The following is a 27,249-nucleotide window of genomic DNA, read 5'->3' on the forward strand; positions in this document are numbered from 1 at the left end:
GAACGTGCTTGAACAGCACCCAGGATTCGTACCAATAAATTTGCCGGAAGAGGACATTAGTCTTAAAGAGTCAGATTTTAGTTCTAAAGAGTATGCAGAATATCTGCACACATTCCTTAACTTGTCGAAGGTATTTCTAGCGTAAAGAATTCAAGTAATAATTTTGAACACAAAGTGAGCATCACAACAGTTAAAAACAGTTTTTTAAGTACCTCAGCCTCCACTAGTAAATCAACACTAACCAGTTTAGACCATTAGACAGCAGTATGTCAGGGAAGTGTAAAAATGACGGCATCGCACTTAGTAAGTCTATCATGAAGGTTTTTATAAAAACACTAATTTGCACCTTAGGGCTGGAGCACACAAATGCTCTGATGGTTGAGAGGTGTTCACGATTTTTCCTATGGAGTTTATACTGGAAAAATCAATTGTCGATGTAAAAAGACGGTCATATATGTCTTACCATTTTTTTTTTCTTCACTAAGTCGTCAATTTTAAAAGTTTTTTTTTCAAATATAATGTCTTTAATTTTTAAAGTTCTGGCACTTTTAGGCCTTTTTTCAATAGAAGCCCTTGATAGTTACGATATACTTGCGTATATTTTCTGACTTTTTCTAGGACCTTGGTCTTTTCCACACTCGCCTTGGTATGACTCGTGCTCATTTTGATAATTTTGCCACTGCCTTTTTCTCTGTGGCTGAAGACATTGCTTCAAACCAGTTGACTGTTCTTGGTCGTGAATCTTGGAATAAGGGTTTCAAATTGATGAACGATATCCTCGAAGAAGGACTTTTACAGCTCGAAAGAATAGACCCCATTACTGGTAAGTTAGAAGCGTCTCAAACAATTTTTGTGCTTTTGTGAACATTTGAAAAATAAAGCAGGTAGTTTTTCTTGCTAATTTTAGGGGTAGTATTCATGCACTGGCTAGTGAAGCCCAGTTAACTTTTTATTAGCATTTGTGCCCAGTGGAAAGCAGTCCGGCAAGTAGGTAGGTTTTGACAAAAAATAGGCGGGGAATCTAATGTCTATGGCTATTAAAACAATTTTCAATAACTGGCAATGATTTTTATTTTCTTATCGCTAAACGTTTTCAAAAGGTGTCGCCGAACACTAGATGGCGTCTTATAGTTTTTTTTGTTTTTTTTGTCTGCACTGTTGCCAGTTTCCACTCTTATAAGTTACTCATACTGTTTGCATGAAAAGATTTTCTTGATAGAATGGTGGATTGAAAGGGTTGTATATTTTAGATAATCAGTATCTATTGGGCGTCTTCCATACCTCTTGACAGAAGAGAAAACTTGTCTATTGTGCAAATGATGAGTAAGTCAGTGCAATGCTTCATAGGCTCTGGAGAATCTTTGAAGCTTGGGGTGTAAGGCCTTCGTCCCAATATCATTAAACTTTGACCTTCTGTTTTAGTGTTGTTCCAAAAATGTAGTAATATAAATTAGTGGAAGGACAAGGCTTAACCCAGGAAGAAAGAAATATACCAATAACCTCAAACAAAATTAGAGACTATATCTTGAACGGGTGTGAATTATGAGCAGTCCCACTTTGTACGTCTATCTTGAAAAGATTGCTTATATTTGTAGGATCTCAGAATGGAAAAATATCACTTTATTTGAATAGTATTCAAATTCTATACTAGAAACAATTTCTACTGACAAGCTGATAATGGGGGAGAAAGGTTAATTCTTCAAGTAGATATTTTTTCTCTGTTTTCTTAGGAACAAGGTCTGTTATATTTAGATATATGAAAAAAATGCATCAATCTTTTGAAGTTAAACACATTAAGGCTACCCAACCTATAAAGAACAGCCTCCTATTTACATGCATTCTTAACAAACAAGAGTAACTTAGTAACTTTGAAGAAGGAACGACTTAAACATTAAGAAATACATTTACAATAAAAATAAAAAAATAAAAATACATTTTTTACAAAAAATATAAAATATACATTGAGTTCTTTTTGGAAATTGTTCAAAGGATGATTTTTCAATAAAAGGAGATTAGCAAGAGGATTTTTCAGGATTAGCAGGAAGATTCAGGATTAGCAGGAAGATTGAGGATTAGCAGGAAGGTTGTTAGACGATGCAACAAGTAATGCTCACTCTATTCCTGAAATTTAATTTTTTTTTTCACAGGTCTCTCGGATAAAGAAGTTGAAGCTGTTAAGCAAACCTGGAATTTGCTTAAGCCAGACCTCATGGGAGTTGGCATGCGCATTTTCAAAAGGTAAGCCAGCAAAATTTAAATTCATTATGTAACTAAATTATATATATTTAAAAATTTGAAGAATTGAGATGTCGAAATCACTGTCAACATGCTGCTGTCCGTTTATTCAAAAAGAAGAAAATACATTTTCAAAAAGGTTTAAAAGATTTTTCTATTTTCAAAAAGAAAAAACAATAATTCAGCTACATTTATTTTATTCATGCTTGGAATTTCTTTTAAATCTTAAATACATTTATGTTATTAGAGTTCTTAGAGACTGCATGAAATTATTTTTATGTTTTAATTAATTGTTTTTGGGTCTTTGCCATTGATTATGGAATTTGATCAGCCTCAGATCTGGTCACAGAAAGGTTAGAGTAATCTGTTTAAAATATTAGTGCCCGAACATAAAGAAAGAATAACGAGCATAAATTGGGTTTTTAAAGGCCAAATGAAAATACTGAAAAAATACAACAAAGCGAATACTTCGACGGGACAAACGCCTCTCTTCTTCATTGCGAAACGAACAAATATATTCAATGAGAGTGCCAAAAAAAACCCAACAAAATACCGATTTATAAATACATTTAGGTCTAACATTGAACAGGGATTCAGGTGATTTAAGAATAAATTAGTTGTATTTCGGTTTTCTCAAAAGAGAAGCCGATACTTTAGTAGTCCCAGATATCAACCTTGTACCACTTTCCCAATCACATAATCAGACACGTCAACAACCCCTTGGATCTCAAAGAGTGTCTGCAAGGAATGCAATTATTAAAATCAGATTTCATAGTTCTCCAACTCATTCAATTGCTGGTTTGTTTTGTTTTTAGTGAATGAATGTTTTTCTTTTATTTCTCAGTTATTCACTAGTATCTGTCGATGGCGGTTCAAATTTTTGGATTTTTTGCAAATCGTGGATATTGGTGAATGGCTCACTTTTATGGTTGTTAGGTATTTGGTTTTAATTCTTATAATTTTTGGCTTTTATTGAATTTTATTCATCTTTTTATTTATTTATTTTTTTCATTGGTTTTTGTTGTTTTGTTGCCTTTTTTTCACATTGACTTTCCGCATTTTATTATGTTGTTGTTTTCTTCGGCAATCTCATTGAATATATTTTTTCCTTTCGCGCTGAAGAAGAGAGGTGTCTGTCCCCTCGAAATATTCGCTTCGTTGTATTTTGTCAGTATTTTTATTTGGCCTTTAAAAACCCCATTTTTGCTCGTTTTTCTTTCTTTATGTTATGTCAGGCCAATGTGCTTTAAGAAATTACCTTTGTGCTAGAAAATTTAATATTAGCACAATATTGCTATTGATTTTCAAGTGAAGGGAGAATTACATACTTTATGAAAATTAGTTATGGCTGCACTTATTGTGTATACGAGTATACTGCACTCGTATTCCTCCTCATTTCAAAACCTAAAAATAAAAGAAGTAGGAAAATATCCTAGATTGTACTTCTGTAGTTAACATTTGAGTCAAATTAAATAAGGTACTTCAAGGGCATAGTAGGGTATCAAGTTGTATTAGAACTTAAAAAAGCAAACTTCATTTGCTTAGCAGTAATTTTACGCTATTTTAAAATGCTAGCTCCTCTGAAATTTCAAAATTACCTAGAAGTACAAAAATCTTAAACAAGTTTAATGTGAATTTTTCCAAAAAGTCCATTTCAAATAAAGGTCTTAAAGCCAATTTTTTTTTATTTTAAACTATTTAATACTAATTATAAAATAGATATAGCCTCATTATTATGCTATGAGGATTATGCGAGCAAGCGTATAAAATTGTGCTTATTGTGCTCTTTTGGTAGAAGATACTTTTCTATCATGGGCCAATTGCGAAGCAGGAATAAAAGAATGAAAAAAGAATCAGTTATTTTAATTAGCTTTCCGATTTTGCTCGGTACATACAGATAGCCTGCCTGTTTTTCTTGTATCGGACAAATAAAAGTATGTCCTGGCTGCTGTTGTCGAGTTATTTATTTTCAAAGTTAGTACCTTTTGGGTGTAAACTGATACTAAATGGTGACGTTAAATAACAAATAAGGAGATAAAAATTACTTTATATAATGAAACTCATGTTTAATAATTAAAAATTGTAAATTCAAAATTTAAATAATGCAAATAAAAGGAAAAGAAAAGGGCGGGTTGGGCGGAGTTTTATAAGAAAACTAACTTTCATATTTAATTTTCAAGCCTCTTCGAGACCTTCCCAGCCTATCAGGCTGTCTTTCCCAAGTTCATTGACGTTCCTCTAGATAAACTGGAAGACAATCCAGCTGCTGGTAAACATGGGATCACCGTAGCTACTAAGCTTGATGAGCTCATCCAATCCCTTGATGAACCTTCAAATCTTGCCCTCCTTACGCATCAACTGGGTGAAGAACACATTGTCTTGAAAGTGAACAAGCCAATGTTCGAGGTAAAATTTGTTTAAAATGTATTGCATAGGAAGGTGTAATTATATGATGCTCAAATAAACTAGAATGATAAAATATATCATTTTGATGAGCAACCAATTACTAAAAACCTAACTTTAACTATTTTTTTAACTTCAAGTCAATGCACACTTTTATAGTTTGGTCAATTTTGCCAATTTTGGTCAATTTGGTCAATAGTCAATTTGGTCAATAGTTTTTCTATAACTGGAAAGATTTTTTCCACAAGCGTTATACCAATTGACAAAAAATTGAAAGTTGACCAAAATTTCATATTCCTCCATTAGTCTGACAATTACACCAAGATATATAATTGTAGGAAAATTTCACGGGGTCAAACATTTTTATATTGTGATCAAATCCAAGATGAATCTGTTTTCTCCTATACGAAAGTGAATAGTGACACTAAAACTTAACACAAGCAGATATAACTCCGTATATGAAAGGGGGTGTCCCCTCTTTAAATACCCACCATTTATGGTAAGCTTTATTGTGCTTTAAATTAATTCTCATTCTAATTCATTAAGGTTTGTGTTTGAGCAGCTGCTCCTAAAGAACTAGGACAAAAGTCCAATGTCGGCCTAAAGATTGAGGGGTTGAGAATGGACAAGTCACTCCTAAACACCCTGCTATTTGTATTGAGTCTTTATCAATTGCTTGACTTAAGTCTTATCCGCAAAAAAAAAAAAAAAAAAAAAAACGCTCTGTTTTCCATATTAAAATATTTGGGTGATAAATTTGTGTTATGTTTTTGGTTTGTGACAAATCTGCACAAATGTCTTTTTTAAGCTCAGATCAATAGTCAGTGATCCAGGGACCGTTATCTTTCAAGGCGTGGCTCACATTCACTGCAGTTAGTTTGAGGGTGGATTCTAGGGTAAGCGGGGGCACTGATAACGAATATTGGGGTACACAAGTTCGCCCGCGTGTAGAACATGGTCATTTTAGCCTATCAAGTCAAATTTGGCCTATAACGACGTCATACCGCTCTTGATTCTTTTACACGGTAAAATAAACTGAAAACTATAAACTTGACATATTCTGAAGAACGAGTACTTTCACCTTGTATTTTTAGTTTTTCTCCATAACCTTTATTTTTTGGTAACCCTATTTAATTTTGAAAACAAGGTTTTTAAATATAATTTTTCTTAGTTTTTTCGGTTTTTCTGAAATTTTTGCCTGCATAAGTATATTTTTTTATGCTTTATTTGAATTTTGTTCGTTATTACGAGTCAAACCATGTACCTTTTTTAAAAAAGTCTTAATTCTTGAGCGACTATTTTATTTTTTCTAAATAACGTCTTTAGCCTACAACGACCGAGTTTAAAAAAAAAAATTTTAGCTATTAAAAAAAATGAAAACGAATCAAAATGCACATCATTCAAACCGTCGAGATGTCCTTTACACGTTGTTAATAAAAACAAAGTCGAGACTTGAATCTGTAAGAATATATAAGCGTTTGAGAAAAAAAATTCCCCCCCGCCCAAAAAAAAGAAAATTTTCGGAATAGTGGCGTTTACTCGAAATATTTTCAAGACAACCTATAATTCGTCTATCTCACATATTTAGCCTATTTATCTCACCAAACGATATTTCGCTCTTTTTTGAATCAAATCATGTATTTACAATGTATACAACTAATATTTAAAAAAAAAAACAAAAAAAACAAAAAAAAACCTATGCCTCGTTCTGCGATCTCATGCGCGAATTTGATATTTTTTTATACTTTGAGTTCTGCTCGTCATTACGAGTCAAACCATGTGCCTCTTTTCTAAAAAATCTTAATTCTTGAACAACTGTTTATTTTTTTTGTAGTAGTAGATACAATCTGGTTTGCGTAGGCTCATATACGAGCCTAAAAGGTGGCGAAGCCGTGTGAATGTGCGGTGCAGAAGTGACCAAGGCTGATTTAAGATACTATTTTCTTTAAATCTCAGCATAGCAGGGGCCAATGATCCAATCGGTTAGATTGGGTCAACGGCCATTGATGTGGTAGACGATAACTGTCATGATGAACTGATGTCATGATAGACGACTGCATTAGCAGTTTAATATCAAAACAAATAAAAAATAAAATATTTAAAACTGAGCATGAAATGGTGGCTCAAATCTCTTTTTCTTCTTCATCTTCGTCTTCGGATTCGTTATGATTCACACCGAAAAGTAGGCATTTTTGGGGGTCAGCTCCACACTTGCATGCGCTGTCACAGAAACCTATTTTGGAGCATTTGCAGTGCGAGCCACACCTCGTCTTGTCACAGTTGCAGAAAGAAAGCGATGCTAGTCCATGCGGCATCGCAGAAACTAGATCCGTCTTCCGTTCATGATCTTCATTTCTCCAGCCCATATCGAATGCCTGAGGTAAATCAATACAGGGCTTGTGGCTTTGGATTCAAATCAGTGACTGGAACATGCACCTTTTCAAATGAAGCAGAGACGAGATATCAGTTGGTGGTAAATGCAGCAAATCCTCCAATCTTGGGTGCAAATGTGCTTGATGATCATTCAGACTATTGAGGTTAGTCTCAATTCTGCCATACACTGTAACCACAATCTGCTTACAGACGTTGACTAAACCATCACTTTGCACAGATTATGGCTTCTCTGCAAGGGCTAGAACTTCATCACCTAAAAACCCCAGCAAAGTTTCTGAAGACTTTGTAGTTTCGAAAAAAGCGGACCTTTCCAATTCCATACAGAAAGCTTGTAGTGTCACATCCACTAAAGCTGTGGACAAGCGGCAAGGCGTTGCAAAATGTTACTCCTAGTTTTTGTGCTGCCGTATGAATAGGTATGTAGTAGGGCGGAAACTTAACCCAGAGCTGCTTGAACCGAGACTAGCAAGATACTGGAAGTAGTATGCAACTAGTAAGACGGTATCAGTATCATTGGCTTGTATTATCACAAATGTGCTCTTTCGTCTTACGGCAACTGCTGTGTGGTATAACACCCGAGTGTCTGCTTCCCCATGGCAAGAGAGCTCCCATGGGGCGTAACGGTAACAGCTCTATATCGACTCTCGAAACCTCCAGCGAGATGAACCATCAGACGGGTTGAAATTTTGTACTCCCAGGCATCGAAAAGAACTTTCAAGAGTCGGCCTTTGGCTGAGCGACTGCTGAGAATCCCGTCCCAGAGTGCTGCAACTTTGCTGGAGGAAGTGAAGGGGCTGGAAATATTTCGTCTAGGATCTCCTGTTCTTTCTCGACAGCCAGATGCTTCTTTGAGGTTGAACGAGTAGTCATCACGGGTTCTATCGTCCCTAAGACCGTCATACCTGTCACCAACCAAATGGATAGACTGACAGGCTTAGGGTATATTCCTAAGAATCCCATCGTAAACTCTTATTCCAAAATCTACTAGCGTCTCATTTTGTTCTGGTCGATAACACCTTATGACACTCATGACATCAACTATATAGGCAGATCGAAGAGAGTCTTCAAAAAGCGTATGTGGAATCATTTTTGGCCATGACTGCAAGCCAGACTTGCATAATGTAGTTCAAGGCTGTTGAATTCGTACCGGTACGTAGCTGAGGCTCCTTACAACTTGATGATAATGCTGCAAGTGAGGTCGGATACGGCCTCACTATGGATATGTAGCTGATATGACTCACCGGATATGTAGCTCGCACTTCAGCAGCTCACAGAGGGACGAAGTTCTTGCTGAATTTGCAAGACACAGAGCTTGTTTAAGCAGCTCAGTTTCCCCAAAATATTTTTTTGTGGCGCTTTCTTTTTTCCTTTTTTGGCAACAGAGGCGAAAGTTTGTACTATGCCAACTTTTACTTTCGTGGATGTCTCCCTTCGAGATGCGAGCTCATGGCTTTTTTTTTTTTTTTGATCTTCTCCTCTCGGTGACATAATAATCTTTTTCACATAATTTCAAAATTTTAATGTCACCTACACTAATTTAAAAGCTCCATTTGTTTTTTAAATTGGGTATCCAAACAATATTGATGGAAACAAAATTTGCTACTATAAATATTTAACATGATCAAAATTTTTAATAAGGGGAATCAGCCATCATTATCATTTTCTGTAATTTTAACCCATATTTTCAATTTTTTCCCTTTCCTTTTTTCCTTTTTTCCCCTTTTCCCATTTACCCCTCATCTTCATTTTTCTCCTATTAAAATTTTTTTTACAAAATTACAATATTCAACCAAGTGCTAACACCAAAAAATTTCTCTTTCTCTTTTTTATCCTCTTTTATGCCTCTGAAATTTAAAAAAACTAAGCTAATCCAATATAACAATTTGATCATACTAACTTTGAACTCCCGCTTTCAAAAAAAAAAAAAAAAAAAAAAAAAAAAAAAAAAAAAAAAAGTTTACCAACTACAAAATGAATTAAGGCAATCAAATACAACAGGTTACTCTCCAGGGCATACTGCGACACAAATAAAAACAAAATAAAATACATCGCACGTCCCGCTTATAGGATGCTCCCCCTCCTTAGGAGAATCCTTCGGCGGTGGCTTCAATTACAATCCAAACTTTATATTACCCCTTCAAGCTTAAAAAAAAAAAAAAAAAAAAAAAAAAAAAAGAATGATTACAATACAATTTAAGCCATTCTTCCCTTACAAAAACCTCAACAAACAATAAAACATGTACTTAAACAACACAATACTTATTTAGGAAGAAGGGTTAAAAAAACTAACAAATTACCCATAAACTTTAAACTTCCGAATAAAACTCATACTTTATTTGATTGCCTCAAAAAAAAAAAAAAAAAGAAAAAAAAATGAAAAAGAAATCATCTATTTACCAAACCCTGTATCCATTCCTCATCAATTCTTTCTTTCCATTTTCTATTCTTTCTCAAAGGCTCTACTTTCCCCCTAACTACTCCTTTAAATCTTTCTAACTCAACTCTTTTTTTTCTCTTTCCTCATCTTCCAAATATGGGTACATACCCATATCACAATTAATAACATTCCTTTCTGCCTCTTTTCATCACCTTTTCTTTCAAAATATAGCTTCAAATTTTTTTTCTTACTATTTAAACTTACCATCTCTATATTCTCAGCCCCCAAAAACATCAAAAATAAAACTAAAAATTTCCTTGTTAAAAATACATTCTATAAATTCAAGCTGTAAACTATCAACCACCATTTTATGGCACAGTTTATGGCACAGTTGCACTCTTTTATTTTGCCCTTCTTGAAACGGCTTATTCTATCCCGGTAAGGTAGTATGGGGTATATCAGTATAAACATCACCTCTCTTTCACTAGTTTCACATGGAACTTCATTTAGATTTTCGAAACCCGTATCATAATTCGTGAAAGGTTCCTATTCTTTAAAATGGTATGAAAAATCATCTTCTCGGTTCCATATGTAATCATCTATGACCCTTTTTCTTTCTATCAGAGTCAATCCGCCCTGAAACACTCCTTTTGATGTCAATTCTCTTAAAGTTTCCGCTGTTTCCTTTAACTGATCTGGGACCTCTTCCACTAGCGTCATAACTTGCTATGGCTTCTGGAGCTGTATCCCCTGTCATAAAGTTAAGCAGCTCTGTTCTCGTCTTGAATGGGTTTCTGAACAACTCTACCAAATCCATAACCCGATTCCTGCCTTTTATTGTCAAATTCGTAGACGCAGTGGTATCATCATGATGCTTCATTGCCTCGTCATCCATATTCAGGTTTACTTTCAGCGTTCTGGTGACAGCTGCAAGAAAGGGGAGAGTAGCCAGATATCGATCCCTGGCATTTTCATTCGTTGTCGCACCAGAGATACAAGAAACTCCTCGATGACCTTTGATGTCCAGATTCACGGTAGACTCTAAAGCTAGATCGCATGCAATGCTGCAAAACGGCTTGGTTGGTTTCCTAACAACAAAATTGTCACTTACAAACTCTCTGTGAACTTCTAGTACTTTTTCAGGCAGACGTAGCATTTCTTCTAGGTAGTTAAGCGCAGCTGCGGCATATGTGGGGTTTCCAGATGCGAAGAAAATCGGAATCATCTCTTTTGTGCCGTTTAAGTGTGATCCCCAGTCCGCCGCTCTTTTAGCATAAAGATAGTCGTTTCTGGTATGGATAAGATCTAAATACTTGGTCCAGAGGTTATGATTCCTTGTGGTAGATCTGGATTCGTTGTACTTGGAGAAAAGTGGAACAATACTGTCCAACGCATCTCCTATCTGTTTACATGCTTCAGAACTAGTTTCACTTTTGAAGCGTTCAATTGCATCACTCAGGATTCAAAGTTTCTTGACTGTAGAAGGCGCTAAAACAAAGCAGGACGTTTCAAGCCAATTCTCAAATGCCTCCCACCAGAGTGCGTCCATTCCTTCGTAGACCTGGAAGTGAGCATGGAGTGGCTGGTGCATGTTCTTTCCTGAAAGGACCTTATTTGCAGTAGCTTCCCTGAGAATCTCTGCCGCAACAATAATTTCTTTTAGTCCTGCTCCATCCATGAGAGATTCAACCGCTTTCAAATAGTTCATGAGCTTGTGAAAACCGCCCAGTAAGAGAACTAGATTAGAGAATTTTTCGGGCTGGGACTTTCGAAGGCCGTAGCTTATTTCATGAACAGCTAGATCCTGACTGATGACTGTGTACTTGTTTCCAAGCTTCGATGCTGTTTTATGACAGATGCTAATGGCAGAGACTACGACTTCACAGGATGTTGGTGAATAGGGAAGCAAGGGTAAGTAACCTACGGTGGTTTTGCTACACCAGGAAAGAACGATTCTTGCGTTGAAGGCTTTCCAACTGGGAGTTGGTTCTACAAATTCCACTTCAAAACGTTTGGTGGGAAACAACCTACAAAGCGTCCAGCAGAGGTCCAGGTTTGGCACCGAGAACGGCATCGGAGTCTCGTAACTATTTTCAAACAAGGAAAGCAAGGAAGCAGAGTCACAAGGTCGCGTTTTCTCGGGGATTTTAACCTTCCAAGTATGTTCACTAGTTTGAGTGCCAAGAGGGTTGTCAGTTACCATCTGCCGGGTTCTTTTCCGGGCAATTCTCCCGAAACTTCTGCTCGACACACCAGTCACATCAACAGTTCTTCCGAAGTCTGCAGGAGACGTTGACGAGCAACCTGTAGAAGTAGTTGTTCCATGGGCAGCTGGCAGATCACTGCTCTCTCCGTCAACTTGGATCCGTGGATGTAGATTTACCGTAGAACTTGTAACGTGTAGCGAAGACCCATCTAATGTGTTTAGCTAAAAGTTCAAATTGTCGATACCGAGGGTAGAGAAAAGTCCTTTCTGCAGATTCTAAGGAATGAAAATCTGGTCTTCAAAATTTTCCTTCGGCTGCACCACCTTGGTATTCAGAATTCGTCTAACAGTACTGTAGCACACAGAAAGACTAAGTGGGTTTAGTATCTGAAGAAGGTCACTACTTCTTGTAGCATGGTACAGAACGAGTCCCAGTGATTTTGTTGCAGGAGTTTTGACGCCAACAGCAAACATGATTGCTTGACAGATCATCAGAATTTTGGACTGAAGTTGTTCAGGAGCTGGTATTTTTCCTGACTCTGGTAGGAATTCAAATCCGACTTGATCAAAGACTATCATACAACCGAAGATGTATAGGGAGTCAGGGACAATCTTCATAGCTTTGGAAAAGTTGGCGTCGTAAGCATCTTCCCCTTCTTCACTTTTCCAGCAGTATCCAGCAGCGACTATTTCTTTTCGCATGTACCTGCCGTAGTGCAAGTTTGAATAACCTTCGTTTAAGGAGTGAGAACAAGAATCCCCTAAAGATGTCCCTGACCTAGTGCTCATCCTTGTTACTGGCCAATACCTCCCGTTGACTCGACAAGATAGAGGAATGTCCTCTTCGTCAGACATGCTCAGAACAGTTACAGAGGTTACCTCTGGTAAGAGTTTAGCGCCATATTGGTCTATGGCCGTCTCAACATTAACCTGCCTAGCGCCTTCATCACATGAACTTGAATCTTCGGTATTCATGGTTTCTATTCGTACATATTCCTCGTCAGTATTTCGCGGAAGTGACAGGATCTGTTGCAGACAATGAGAAGCCGTTAGTGAGCGTCCGAAAAACAGCAATAATATCTGTCCTTCTCCTTGCCGCCAGAACTGAACTTCGCCTTCAAATCTATTTAAAAGTTTCTGATTGAGCCTATAACTCCTGATGGGATTTGCCTCTGGAAATGACCCGAGCAATATGTTATTGTACTTTCCGCAAAGTCCATTAAGGTAATAGATTTTGCCGTTGCGAAGCTTCGGTCTGAATATCTGGCAAAACGGGTCAAACGCTGTAACAGCCCTCTGAGACCCATTGACTTCTTTGGGATTACAAACCATAAACTTTTTCATGCACTTGTCATGGTATTTGACGTCCTTTGCTGGCATATTGATTGACACTTTTTTATCTCCTTCAATTTGGAGTAGAACATGAGGATATTGACCACGAACTGCCTTTGCTTGCTTGCATATCATTTCTTGCCGGTTGTAAGTCTCTACACGGCGCACTCTTATCGTACTGGGCTTACTGCAGATCAAACACAAACTATAGTTCTCGCCTGTGCTTCCTCTCGTGGTCGATCGTACAACCTCTGTGCTTGGAGCTACACTGGCAAGCCAGGAAACCCTTTTATCGCACTCAATGTGGTTTGTGCTTGTGAACTTTTTTCTGCATGAATCATGTCACTTAGGGTATAGCTCATCACTAGCGGAATCTATCACTTTCATTACACTTTCAGAAAATTCATCTTTTCTTTTGAAAGCAGCTCATTTGAACGATTGTATGTTCATTCTTGTCACCTTTCCAGTTGGGTCCTGACATATCAAGCATCTCGAAAAGTCGAAAGATTCTCTAATAGTCATGGTCTTGCTAGTCTTCACCGGACTCCAGAAGAGCGCCATATTTGACGGCATTCAACCGAGCTTAGAAGAAAAGCACAAATAAACTCGAAAGCAATTAATGGCCATTAAATTTTTTCTTGTGCCGGTAGAGCAAGAGCGATGTTAGCTATTTTTTTTTTAGTGCGTGCTGACGTACTGTCGCCCAATAAAAAGTCGCCAGTCCCTCATATTAGAGGGCTTGAAGGGGGCTTTGAGGATTCAGGCTTAGGAAATTTGACTCATAGGCCTATGTGAATTTTTCAAACTAGAAAACCCCAGGCTCCAGTAAACTCGAGCTGAAACCGTAGCATTTAATAAATTGACTAAGTGACTTTCAAGTTTTTTTTTGTTTTTTGTTTTTCGGGTGATAATGCATCGTATTAAACGTCTGGTCGTTCAAGTCAGCCTCGAGTGAGTCTGTGTGTAGTCCAGCATAAATCACGGTTGTACCTACTGGGGGAAAAAAGTAGGGGGATAGCAATAGCAACGGTTGTAAAACTAGCGAAATATATAACATAACCCAGCCTAAATTATGGAACCCGCGGGGAAGTAGCCTACAACTCCTTTTTTTTTACAGGGTTTGGATTAATTAAAAAAAAAAAAAATCCTCTTTAAAAATCAGAATTCATCACAAAAATTTGTAATAAAAGTAAAAATCCGAGTAAAACACCACTATTTAGAAAATTACTTTTTGGGGGGGGGGGTTCTTGCTCAAACGATTATATATTCTAGCAGATTCAAGTATCGACTTTGTTTTTAGCAACGGATTGTAAGACATTCTGACGGTTCGAATGATGTGCAGTTTGATTCGTTTTCATTTTTTTAACAGCTAAAATAAAGTTAAAAAAAAACTTGGTCATTCTAGGCTAATTTCTGAAAGCTATGACGTTATTTAGAAAAAATAAATAGTTGCTCAAGAATTAAGAGTTTTTGGAAAAGAGGCACATGGTTTGACTTGTAATTACGAGCAGAATTCAAATAAAGCATAAAAAGAATATACTTTTGTAGGCACAAATTTCAGAAAAACCGAAAAAACTAAGAAAAAGTATATTAAAAAAGCTTGTTTTCAAAATTTAATAGGGGTTAACTAAAAAAATAAAGGTTGTGTGGAAAAACTAAAAATACCAGGTGAAAGTATTTTTTTCTTAGGATTCAGAATATGTCAAGGTTATAAAGTTTTAAGTTTATTTTACCATGTAAAAAAAAAAAATCAAGAGCGGTATGACGTCGCTATAGGCCAAATTTGTTTTTATAGGCTAGAATGACCATGTTCTACAGGCGTGTAAACTTGTGCACCCCAATACTCGCTGTAAGCGCCCCCGATTACCCTAGAAACCACCCTCAAACCAACTGCAGCTGATGTGAGCCAACCGTTCCCTTTTTGAACGATAGCGAGCGTTGGATCACTGGTCTTGCTCTATTCTGAGAAGAAATGTTAAACTTGATCGTTTTTCAACAAAAAAAAAAATCTTGTATAACAACGAATGAATATTAACTTCATGTTAGTATTTTTATTTATCGATGATTTTTGAAATTTTGCTTTATATTTACAGTGTATTTATCCAGAAATACATATTAAAAATTAGCCAAATGATTCACAACTGGCACGAATGCTCCATTTGGAAATTTCTCTGCAGGTTTTCAAGAGATTTCACAAAAGGAAAACATTTTTAGACTAATCAACTTTGGACAAAGCTCAGGATATATTATGTTTATCATTGAATTTGATATATCTGATTATTTGCCCCCACCATTATAAAGGTGTGGTGGTAGGGGGGGGGATTATTATCGATTAACGATTCCCAAATTCTGTTCTTTTTTTTAATAAAAGAAACTATTGCTTGATCGTAAAAAGATCATAAACTAAAAACAGTCTCTTGTTGTGTTTTTTTTTCATGTATGATGATTCCTTTTTCTTTTGTAATTCCTATGTTTTTGTTTTGAATTTTTGATAATTTGTTGTCTATCTTCTCATATTTATCTCTTTTATTATCAACTTTAGTTAGCTATCTCTTTAGTTATCATCTTATAAAACCAAAATCAGATCTAAGGGCTTTGCATTCTAATCGTGATCATTTTTGTACTATAAAATTGAATTTTGAGATCATTCTAGTGAATTTATTATGTCTCTGTAGTAAGTGGTGTTATATTTTCAGAACTTTGGAGAAGTTCTTTTCCGACTCCTTCAGCATGATCTTGGTCAAAGGTTCTCAAGCTTTGCCTCCAAATCATGGCACAAAGCTTATCATGTCTTTGTGGAAGGTATTGAGGAAGGACTTCAACAGAGTTACAAACAGGATCCTGTCACTGGCATCACTGATGCAGAGAAAGTGCTAGTACAGGAATCTTGGGACCTCTTGAAACCAGATCTTCTGGGTCTAGGACGAAAAATTTTCACAAAGCAAGTAGTTTTCGATGCTTATTCTTGGGTATAGATAAAAGGTATAGCAGCTAATGATAGAAAATTAGCAAGGATCAATAAAGAATAGCAGTGTTTTTTGGACAGTTCAGAGTATACTAGACGAAGAGACAAAACTCGAAAATAATGATACGTCAATTCCTACTTCTAATTTCAGCAAGTTTATTCTTAACATTTATCGTTAAATATTTTGAGCTCTTCTGAGTATAATATATTCTGTCTCAAATGGAATCTTTAACGACATTTAAAGACCTGGGAGACAAGAGTCAGAGTCTAACATGGTCTTGTTATCGGTTTAGTGGTAATATTGACAATACTTTAGACCAGGGGACTATTTCAAGGAAACCCTATGAAATTCTGAAAATTAATTAAAACATTTGTATAAACTTACTTACCTTATATCTAAAGGCGTAATTATTTTCGTTACCTCACTATCAATGAGTTTCGCTCTAAAACTAGTTACGATTTACACAGCCGACTATGTAAATTGTCATCCCATTTTACAATAGCAAACAGTCAGAGCCGGATAAACGGTGTTTGGAGCGATTGAGTCCAATCTAGCTCCGCATTAGAGTACCGTTAAAATGACAGCAAATATGTTAATTTAATGCAAATTGCCTTTTAAGATAATGGATAAATTATGAATAATTCAAATAATTGAAAATATATTTATTTCAGAGGTTTCGCTTAGGGTTGCCAACCATAGTGATTTATCATTAGTGACTATCCACCCCTAGTGACTCTTTCTTTAATTGACATAATTTTCTCACTACTTTCGGAAATTTTTTTCTCAATTACTCACAGCCCATCCAAAACCAGACAGAGATCATAGAAGCCACTTAACCTAATTTTCTTATAAACTTTCTTTACACCACTTTACATATTTCAATGCTAATGGTGCCTTTTATTAGGGGTGAAGGGAGGGAGCAAATGTAACAGACAAAATTATTATTGGAACCGGATAACTTCAAAATTAAAATAAGTAGGAATTGAGACCTTTACCAGGGTGATTGTGCATTTTGATTAATTCTCCTGAAATGGTAGAACTTATTCTTGAAACTAAAAGTTTCATCTACTTAACGGCTAAAAAAACGGTTAAAAAATCTAAAAGTAATTTTTTACAGTTACCCCCGTCTCAGGGACTTGACCAAAAGCTGTTGGTCAACTAAGAAAGACCCCATTAGAAATATATAGTATTAAATACGGATTTTCAATAAAAAAAAATTTTGTTTTCGTTCTATTTACGATATTTTTATTTTTCTTAAGTATTTTGAGTAACACAGTAAATCTCAAGCCTAACTAAATTTAAAGGAAAACATCAAAATATTATGAAATATTGTTATGACATTTGGTGGCTTTATCATAACGCCAAGACTCTAAAACCTAGTAATTCTATCCAAGTATTGAGACTAATCATAAATAGACTCAAGTAAGTAATTGTGTATGGTAAGATAGAAACCCCATGGTGACAGAGTTTTACAAACCATTACAACATGTGTTTCATCCTGAAAATACAAAATAGGGAAAATGAGATTTCCTTATCCAAAAGGAAACCTCTTCCTTCCAAAAGGAAACCTCATCCTTCCCCACTCCCTATACAGTGATATCTTAAGTAGACATGGTTAGGTATTGGGGAGTTTACGAAAATCTCATTGAAATTAAACCCTGTAGCCTTTATTTTTATAATCTGCATAGTCAGTTGAATAGACATACAAAAACTATTACAGGGTATTTGCCAATCATCCGGATTTTCAAATCCTCTTCAACAGTACTGGCTTTGGAGATACTCCTCTTACTAAGTTAGATGACAACCCTGCCTTTGGCACACACATAATTAAGGTTATGAGGTCATTCGACCACGTTATTGAAATGCTGGGCAAACCAAAGACTCTTATGGCCTACTTGAAGAAAACTGGTGGTGATCATATTTCCAGACATGTCGAGCGTCGCCATTTCCAGGTAGGAATTAGCTTTTATAACTTACTCTCATGAAAAAAAGCACTTCAAGAAATGAATTTTGTTTTATCTATTTTCTTAATATTATTTTTTCACTTGCATTTTGTCTCTTTTTTTTTACTGTCTTAATTGCATTTGAAATTAAGTTCATAAGAGTTCAAAGCATGTTTCTTCCAACTTTTTCTCCTCAATTAATTATATTATTCAGAAGTATATTCGTTTACCCTCATACAGATTGTACATATTAAGGATTTTTGCAAATATTTTCTTAAACCATCCCACCTTTCCATATACAGAACTTAACAAACGAAAATATAGAGAAAACGGGTATAATGTTTTCAAAAAAAGCAGTGGATAAAAAAAAAGAAAAAAGAAGCAAAATCTTTAAATATTAAAAAAATTTGAATGTGTTGATTTCACATCCAGAAGCTTTTATTAAAGGGAAAACAGATTTAAGCTAATTAAGATTTAAGCTAATAAAACACAGCACATAAAGAAAAGGAAAGCAAAAACTTGAAACAAGACTCACTTCCTAATAACTTCCAAAATCATCTCACAATTAGCACGAATACAAACAACAAAATAACAAATTAGATTGTCTCTGGTACAGTTGGAGTTTGATATCTTAATAACTTCCACTATTACTATATGAATAGTTTGGATACGCAAAACAGAATGAAAAGTTAGGCTGTCTCTGGCACAGTTTGAGCTTGGCAATGGATAATGTTAATAACTACCAATGCCACCACGTAAATGGCACGAATACGCACCACAGAATGATGAATAATTGGATGGTACAATTGCTAATAATGGTAGTAATTGGTAATAAATGGTAAACATGGTAAAAATTAGTAAAAATAGTAATAAATCGATGGTAATAATTGGATGTTGGTACAATCAGAGTTTGAAATATCTTAATAAGTTCCAATATCACCATGCGAATAGCACAAATACACAAATCAATTAGGTTGTTTGTCTCTGATACAGTTTGAGTTTGGTAATTTAAAGTTTTGGCATGGATCGTTTACAAGTGCAATAGCCATTTTAGATTTTATTTCCCAATAGCCCTAAAAAGGGGAATAGTGTCCTTAAGTGCGTTCTTTTTTTTCAAAAATTTAGCTCATAATATATAATAATCTTTTGCATATCTTTCTGTACGAACTACAGTTTGTCAACCAAGTAACTAAAACTGCCACAACTACTACTGCAGCACCAAGTTCCCAAAGGCTAACACAGCTGTGAACGCTCTTCCTCCATCCCTATATTGATTCATAGCTTCACTCTCTACCCCCTCCCATGAAGTTCTAATTCTTTTTTAATCTTTGCTCGTCACATCTTCCCAAGCAATTTGAAACCAACCACCTCTTTGCTGCCCCCAGATTTATGGCAACCTCCAAAAGTAAAATCGTTGGAAACCTCCCATTGTTCATTCGTAAAACTTGATCATCTGAAACGCTTTCTCATTATACCCTTAGAAAGTGGGCTCAAACTACAATTCTATTCTTCACATTTAACTTTTTTTAAATTGCAAAAAATCCTGCTTTTTGGTTTTCTGCTTTTTACATCTCCACTATATTCACCATTTTTGTTAATGTTACTATCCAAGTAATAGATTTTTGGTTTTGGTCAACATCAACCCCATCTTCGACCCCATTTACTCCTTGTCCTAGTGACTTAGCCTTCCTAATGGTAATTTTCAACCCTATTCTTCAGCCCTGAAATCTCAAAACGTCAAAGGTTTCATAAATTCCTCCAACACTTTTACCTAGGAATCTAGGATACTAAAATTACCTATTTAAGTGGTGTCTATGAAAACTTTTTTATTTCAAATATTTTAAATTTGACCCAAGTCCTTAAGTGCGTTCTTTTTTTTCAAAAATTTAGCTCATAATAACTTGATTATTTACAGCTTCTCAACAAGTTTTCAAAAATTCATTAATCGCATTTTAAGCATTTGAGGCTTTATCATTTTTCAATTATTTTAGTTTCGACTCTAACTCCGCCTTTTAAAATAAACCTTTCTTCATTTATGCAAACTATACAAATTTTATTCTTTTTTGTGCTATTTCTTACACCTTTGTCCTAACTTTAAAACATTCACAAAAAAGCCAGCATATTAATTTTCAAAACTTTTTCTTTTAACTAATTAAAGCCCAGCTCTAGTTTCCAACTGAGAAATATCCATACTGTCTACTCTCTTTCAATTTCTTGATATCCCTTTTAAATGCCGCATTGCTATGCTGGGTGGCTGCATGATTCACATAATTTGTAACTGTTTTCATTGTCTCCATGTCACATCTGCTTCTTTCAGACTTTAATGCTCTCTCTGCTTCCCTCTTTTACCTCTTGTTCACGTAGGATGGATTCTAAATGAACTTTCTTTACAACACCTCCCCCTCTCTTCTGGCAAGAAGAGAGATCTTATTTACTAACCTTCTATTTAGCCTGTTTGTTAAATAAACAGAAAAACTGTTTTTTTTTTCAGTGATTTTCAACCAAATTGTGTTTGCCATTGGCATGACCTACTGAAGCTACATGTCAAAGTTGGTTACAAGGGCCCTACCTTATAAGGGCAAAATCTGAAGACCTCTTCTGGTCATATAAATATTCTTGTGGTGATTAATAGGACTGTTGCCAGGATTCTGTTTCATGAGGCACCCAACAATTGAAGATATATCCCCTATTGTATTTTATAAAAAAGTCACTTTGAATAATTTTGCACATTTGGTGGAAGAGAGAGTCTGAATATCTAATCTTTTTTGCTAACATTCTTAGCTGCGTTTCTAACTTCCTTCTCTAACACATCTTTCGATACTTCACAATCTTTTTCATAAGACTTGTCTATTTAAGTTCTACTTGGTCACATTTATTCTTGATTAGTTTTACATATGATTCAACGGCTTTAAAATTTAAATTCCTTCTGAGTACATTCCAAATTGTTTAAGTTGAATAACTGGGTTTTACTAAATTACTAATCCGAAAATTACTATACTATCTTTTCTTGATAGTGTAGGGATGTGACAAGAATCTTTGATTGCCAAATTGTTTCAAGCTGTAATTTCCCGGAGTCTAGCCGTATCCAAGGGGTTATCAACTTTGAAATTTGTTTCAAACTTGGTAACATATGTTAGCTATTCAAAGTATGCAGCACAATATGTTAGCTATTCAAAGTACGCAGCACAATATGTCAGCTATTCAAAACTAAAAGACATTAGGGTAAAAACCGAATTCCAGAAAGACATTTGTATTACCGCTAAAATGAATTTGAAACTAACACTGGTAAACGATGCGACCGCATTTCAAACAACTAGAAAAAATATTCTCAGATAAAGGATAATAGAGTTAAAATATAGGCACGAATTGAACAAATTATTTGAATAATCATATAGATTTGCTGAATATGAAAGAGCTAAAATGCTAAAAGAAAAGTCAAGCTTTTCAACATAATTTCTGCTTCCCTTAAAAGTTCTTTTGGTCATATCTATCCTTGAGTCTATCAATATTGTAACTACATGGAAAAAAAATTACATTTCTCTTGTTTAACTAAATTTTAGACACTACTTCATAGTAATATTTACTTTAAACATCAATAACTTTACTTTTGTGTTCCCTAGTGTACTGGAGCGGTTCTTCCAACATTTGATTTAAACTTTCGTGATCAATAGGGCTGGTTATCTTATTTGTGACCAGATTCTGTTGTAACTAGATTCTTGTATCCTAACAATTGTTGTAATCTAGTGCCATTGGTATTTGCCAAAGCTCTACTTAGATCATAAAACTTTGTTTATTTTAGGCCTTCTCAGAAGCTCTGATTCCAGTTATGCAGCATGAGCTGAAAGCCAAATTGAGGCCTGACGCCGTTGCAGCCTGGAGAAAGGGACTCGATCGTATCATTGGTGTAATTGACCAAGGCCTGCTGGGCCTTAAGGAGGTAAATCCAAAAATTGCTTTCTCTGAAGCCGACATCCAAGCTATTCAGGGAACTTGGGCTCTTGCCAAGCCTGACCTGATGGGAAAAGGAGCAAAGGTTTTCAAAGAGTAAGTGCATCATTTTGATTCATTAAAAAAAAAAATTAACTGAAAGTAAAATTTCTTAGAACTTTTAGAGAAGCTTCTTATTCTAATCAAAAAGACTTTGTCTCTCAGGAGTCATTCGTAAGGGATTTGAACAAAAAGTCAAATTTTAGCGTAAAGAGCAAGGTATTGAGGAGCGAGCAACCCTCCCATTTACAGAATAATTTCTGTTCGTTTTAAATTTTAATGCTGCTACTTACTTTCAGTTGGAAAAACTTGTATTTTGTTTAATATCTGACTGTTTTTCGAACGTTGATAGGAAATCCCCATCCCTCCATTTGTAAAATATCCCCTGGAACATTCTCCCGTAAACTCTCCTCCCCACAGAAAGTTCTCCCTGTAGAAAATCCACCCTCCCCGTAGAAAATTCTCTCCCCCAAACCTTTTTTTCGGGATAATTTTTCTACTGCACCTACTTCAAATTTTTTTAAATGCCTGCGGATGTTTGCCTGCTCACGAAGTACAACTACTTTTTGATGCTATCTAGTGTCTATTCAAATAATAAATCCATGCGTACATCATGACTTTTATTGAGCTTATATATCCTTACGATATAATCGTATACTAAATAAAAATACACTGTGAATAGTTTAAATTAGACTTTTAAATGATAAGCAAAAATACTTAAACAATCACATTAAATGTTGTGGTGTCAATATATTGTTGTATTTTACTAATTTTGTAAACTAATTAGTAAACTAATTTTGAATCATGCTTTCATGAGAAAGCTCTATTGAAGAAAAAAACTGAGAAAACTCATGAGAAAACTCTATATGTCCCTTAAACCCAGTTTGCTCACTTCTAGCTTAGTCGTCAATTATATGATTGTGCCATTTTTTATTTATAATTTAACTCCAATAGCACGTAAAAGAAAAGAAATGGGAAGCTGATTTGCGTAGCTTCACCTCTGTCACTTTTAAGATAGTAAGCAAGTATTTAGTATAGCAGAACTTAAAAAAATGTTTGCATCCTTATCCGAATAAATTACTTTAGAGACTGTTTCCAATCAAAAGTTTGTCATATTTATAAATTCCACCGTGAACGCACTTTTCTCTTCGTAAATTGAGGTTTTGTTCAAAAAGAGGTAGTTTACCTTAACTTAATTCTTTTTTTAGGCTATTCACTGACCATGGTTACCAGCCTCTGTTCAGTAATCTTGCTAAATATGAGATCGTTGGCCTTGAAGGATCTCCTGAATTAAATACTCACGCCAGGAATGTTATGGCTCAACTTGATACTTTGGTTGGAAGCCTGCGACATTCTATTGAGCTTGGAGAATCGCTTGCTCAACTTGGCAAAGATCATGTACCTCGCAAAGTTAATAGGGTTCACTTCAAGGTATGTTTTTGCTGTAATATATCGATGTGCATGACATTGATAATCATTGAAACTGAATGTGAGAGAGTTAGGCTATTTTTTCTTGTCCTGAATACCTTTTCTAATTTTCCTTTGTTTTTGAAATGAAGTTGCATATTCATTGAAGGCTTCACCAAATATTTTTTCTTCCATATTTTTTTTTTTTTTTTTTTTTTTTTTTTTTTTTTTTTTTTTTTTTTTTTTTTTAGTTCGTTACAACGTCTTATGATTTGGGTGGACACGCCTGATATTAATGTCTTCGTGTTTTCCACAACACGTTTCCCTGTCAGAAAGTTTTTGACTAACTAGGGAGTAAGCTCGTTTTATTTGAATAATTTCAAAAATTCCCCCAGCCTGTAGCAGTATCCGTAATCGTCAGTATAACAGACCTGTTAAAACTGTAAAAGACGTGTAGTCAGCATTGGGGTAAACTTCGGGATCACTTCATTTGTTCGTTAAAATACCCTCCTTTCTATATTGGTTTTATTTAATCCACTATCTCAGCTTAATTCTCCTTTGAGCTTTCTGGTAGCCTAATTTACAATTTATAGAGCGTTTACTCTTAATGAAAAATATTTCGACAGTATTTTTCTAAATATAAAAATAACAAATGCTAAGTTACAAATGATAGAGTTTTAATATTGGCATTATATAGACTAACGTTGATATACGTTGAATAATAAAAAAAATTTGTTGATAAGGTAAAAAGTTTGAAAAAGAGCCTCCATTAAAAAAAAAAAAAAAAAAAAAAAAAAAAAAAAAATAATATGATTAAATAGGGACTCGCATAATTATTTGTGAATTTTTTTTTCCTAGTTAGATTTTTTTATTGTTATTTGGATGCAGAGCGAAACAGAGGGCGTGACAGGTTTTCTTTCCATATATTTTTTTTCCCATTTCTTCTAGTTTATATTGTTTCATTGAGAATTATGGAGTATGAAAAACAAGCTAATCAGGTAAGTTAAGGTAATTAGTTAAGGTAAGTTAATCAGGTAAGTTAATCATACAATATGTAATAATCAACACATTTTCAAGTGTTTGTAAGCATTCTCATTCTGGAGAAAAAAGAGTGAATTATCGGTAAAAATTTGATTGAATTTGAACGTAATGAATTTTGGAAAAAAAAAAAAAAAAAAAAAAAAAACAGATGATGCTGCGCTTAAGTAATTGTAACATAAACATTCTATAGCTGTAAAATCAGTAATTGAAAGATTTTTGCACAGGGAAAGGTGTTTAACCTTGTCGAAAGCAGAGAACAGTAGGAAGTTTCAGCATTTACAACCGGAGCCAACCTCAAAAATAAAGATAAATAACGCCATCTAGAATTTGATAGTTTTGCTCCTTTTTTAGCCTACCCTACAGTCTAATAGACTTTTCTCTTCAAAGTAATTAAACTATAGGGTAAGGTAAGCAAAGCAGAACGTCGTCGTCTAAGCCCACCGGCTCCAACTTATCAAAGCTTAACAATCTCTTAAAGACTTTCAATAGCAAGGACTCACTTCATGCAGGACAGATTTCAAAATAATTTGAAATAGAATTTCTAAAGGAAACATTAAACTTAAGCTCCCGTGATGAAGCCTATGCATATTATGAATACCTCGTAAGTGGTTCTTTCTCAACATTAGAATAGGGCCACATACCTTATTGACCTAACAACGTAACTGGGGTAAACGGGCAGTAGGCAAATTTCGAGGGTGCCGCAGGGAGGAGCAGACTTGCTCGTAAAATATTCAATACAATCACTTTGATTCGAAGTGCTTTGAGGGCTGTTACAAGGAGGTCTGTGCTTTATCAACTACTACGCAGCATTAGGGTCGAGTCTGGTAGTCTATTAAATTCATTTGTTAGTATGGTTACCAATTAAGAAATCACCAATTTCATCAAAGGTATATTCTACTGATCATTCAATTTTGGATAATTTCACTTTGAGTATTCTGAGAAAAACCATTGATTCATATAAATTGGATCAATAATTTGGACTTGTCAATCATTTTGACTTTTGCTTATCAATTTATAAAGGATTGATTGACTAATTTCTTTTTTAAAGGACTTTGCTGAGCACTTCATTCCACTTCTGAGAGCTGACCTTGGTGACGAATTTACACCATTGGCTGAATCCGCTTGGAAAAAGGCCTTCGATGTAATGATTGCCACCATTGAGCAAGGGCAAAGGGTAGGTATCTAATTAATTTTATGTTTCGCTTTCCCTCTGTCATTTTGATTGGCTGTTGAACTTGTCTGTTTACCGAATGTTTTAAAGAACATACTGATTAAAGGTTAAAATTATACTAGGAGAAAAGAATACATATCCTGAAGCTAGGGATGTGGGGATGGGGCTCTATTTAACTGAGGCTAACTCGTGTCTTTTCAGAGATTGATAATTTTGATACATTTCGACATAATTCGTAACTTTTCAAAACTTCGTTTGAAAACATTTTACATTAAATTCTACTTCTCTCAAATGAGTTTTATTTTTTGTTTGTTTTGATCCAATTGAACCAAAGGTAATTTTTATTTATTTAAATTAAAAATGGGTTAACTTAAAAAAAAAAACAATTTACCAACGAAAAACTTCTATGGAAATTTTTTGTTGAATGTAGACTTAATTAAGACTTTGGTAATTCTCCCAAAGACTTTGGCAGAATTTGGAAATGTACAATTTGGTAAAGACTACTTCACTATGTCATTACATAGTTGTATGCTAAACAAAAGTTTTTGCTTCTTTTTTTTCTAATAGAAAAACTAAGCACCTGAAGTTATAACTCTGGCTAAGATAAACACTAAATGACAGAAAAAAAAAACTAGCATTGGTTTAATATAGCTTTCTCTGAATTAATTGCCTTTTCCCTCTATAGTGTCTCTCAAAGAGTATACTTTTGTCAATGAATAGAGGTTAATCTGAACCTCTCAAGGCTGAAGAGGTTGAGCTGCTATATCTTCAAACCTTCTCCCACATCTATTCTTTAATCTTGTGATTAAAGTGAACCTTGCAAAAATATTATGTTAACAAACATTTATTTTTTTTTTGCAATGCTTCGATAATAAATTTTATCAATTAGGCATAGATGCCGTCATTTGTGAGTATCTGGTAAGTCTACAACATAATGAAAATAACAATCGGTATATGTACGAGACGACCTTACAGATTAGCCGTCTCCCACGGTGATTACAGAAAATGAGCGCCACTCTTGTTCTGTATCAAAATGTAAATAATTAGCATCATAGAATATCGAACGACAGGCATAAGAAAGAAGAAAGATGACAGTGTATACTCTTTGTGCAGATTTGTGCAGACACCTACTGCCTATTTAATGAGGAGCAATCGCTAGGTAGGAAAGCAACCCACTGTGTAAAGCCAAGTGATTGTTTTTAGGGCTAAGAGTTACTGCCACCGACCAATTATGTAGACAGACTAGGTTTTCCGGTGAAGTTTTTTTTTTTTTTTTTCAGGCTCGTCGCTCAGTTCCTATCTTTTTGACAAACCCTGTGGCTTAGGCTGATTTTCTGTGACTGGAACGACTGATTGGAATGGAATATGGACTTAATTTAATTCAAATTTTATATAACATTTTGACCAAATACACACACTGCATTATAATTCTTTCTTTTAATATTTTCTAGGACTTGCAATATATAAGGGATACGAATTAGGGGTATTTTGGTTTCTCAGTAAATGACTAAAAGTCCTTAGTAAATTCTGTTATCAAAGATCACCAAAATAATTTAAGAAATTTAAATGAATTTAATTAAGTGAGATTATTCAACGCTGAAGAATATATATATATATATATATATATATATATATATATATATATATACTATCTTTATATGTGAGTAATAATTGTATATTTCAGTTCTCACAAACGGCTCCATATTTCTTCAGGAAAATTAGTATCTTGGGATATTCTCGCATAAGAAAACGATCTAGATAGGTGACAAGTCTGGGAAAATTCGTTA

The 27,249-nt window shown here is 34.9% G+C and overlaps 1 protein-coding gene across 1 annotated transcript in view; it reads left to right on the forward strand.

The window, feature by feature from the left end:
* LOC148939175 (uncharacterized) overlaps positions 1-26,890 on the forward strand; it is a 96,031-nt gene extending 69,141 nt beyond the window's left edge. Inside the window, exons 15-23 of the mRNA XM_089107024.1 lie at positions 619-823; positions 2,148-2,238; positions 4,416-4,641; positions 15,644-15,888; positions 17,634-17,865; positions 21,656-21,900; positions 23,052-23,274; positions 25,340-25,465; positions 26,743-26,890. Coding sequence (XP_088963150.1) covers positions 619-823; positions 2,148-2,238; positions 4,416-4,641; positions 15,644-15,888; positions 17,634-17,865; positions 21,656-21,900; positions 23,052-23,274; positions 25,340-25,465; positions 26,743-26,787 — 1,638 coding nt within the window. The 3' untranslated portion in view covers positions 26,788-26,890. The remainder of the gene's footprint in view (positions 1-618; positions 824-2,147; positions 2,239-4,415; positions 4,642-15,643; positions 15,889-17,633; positions 17,866-21,655; positions 21,901-23,051; positions 23,275-25,339; positions 25,466-26,742) is intronic.
* The last annotated feature ends 359 nt before the right edge of the window (positions 26,891-27,249 follow it).

The sequence above is a fragment of the Artemia sp. Qi Xiang Cuo genome, chromosome 21 (genome assembly GCF_049724085.1).
Source record: "Artemia sp. Qi Xiang Cuo chromosome 21, ASM4972408v1, whole genome shotgun sequence".
NCBI lineage: Eukaryota > Metazoa > Arthropoda > Branchiopoda > Anostraca > Artemiidae > Artemia > Artemia sp. Qi Xiang Cuo.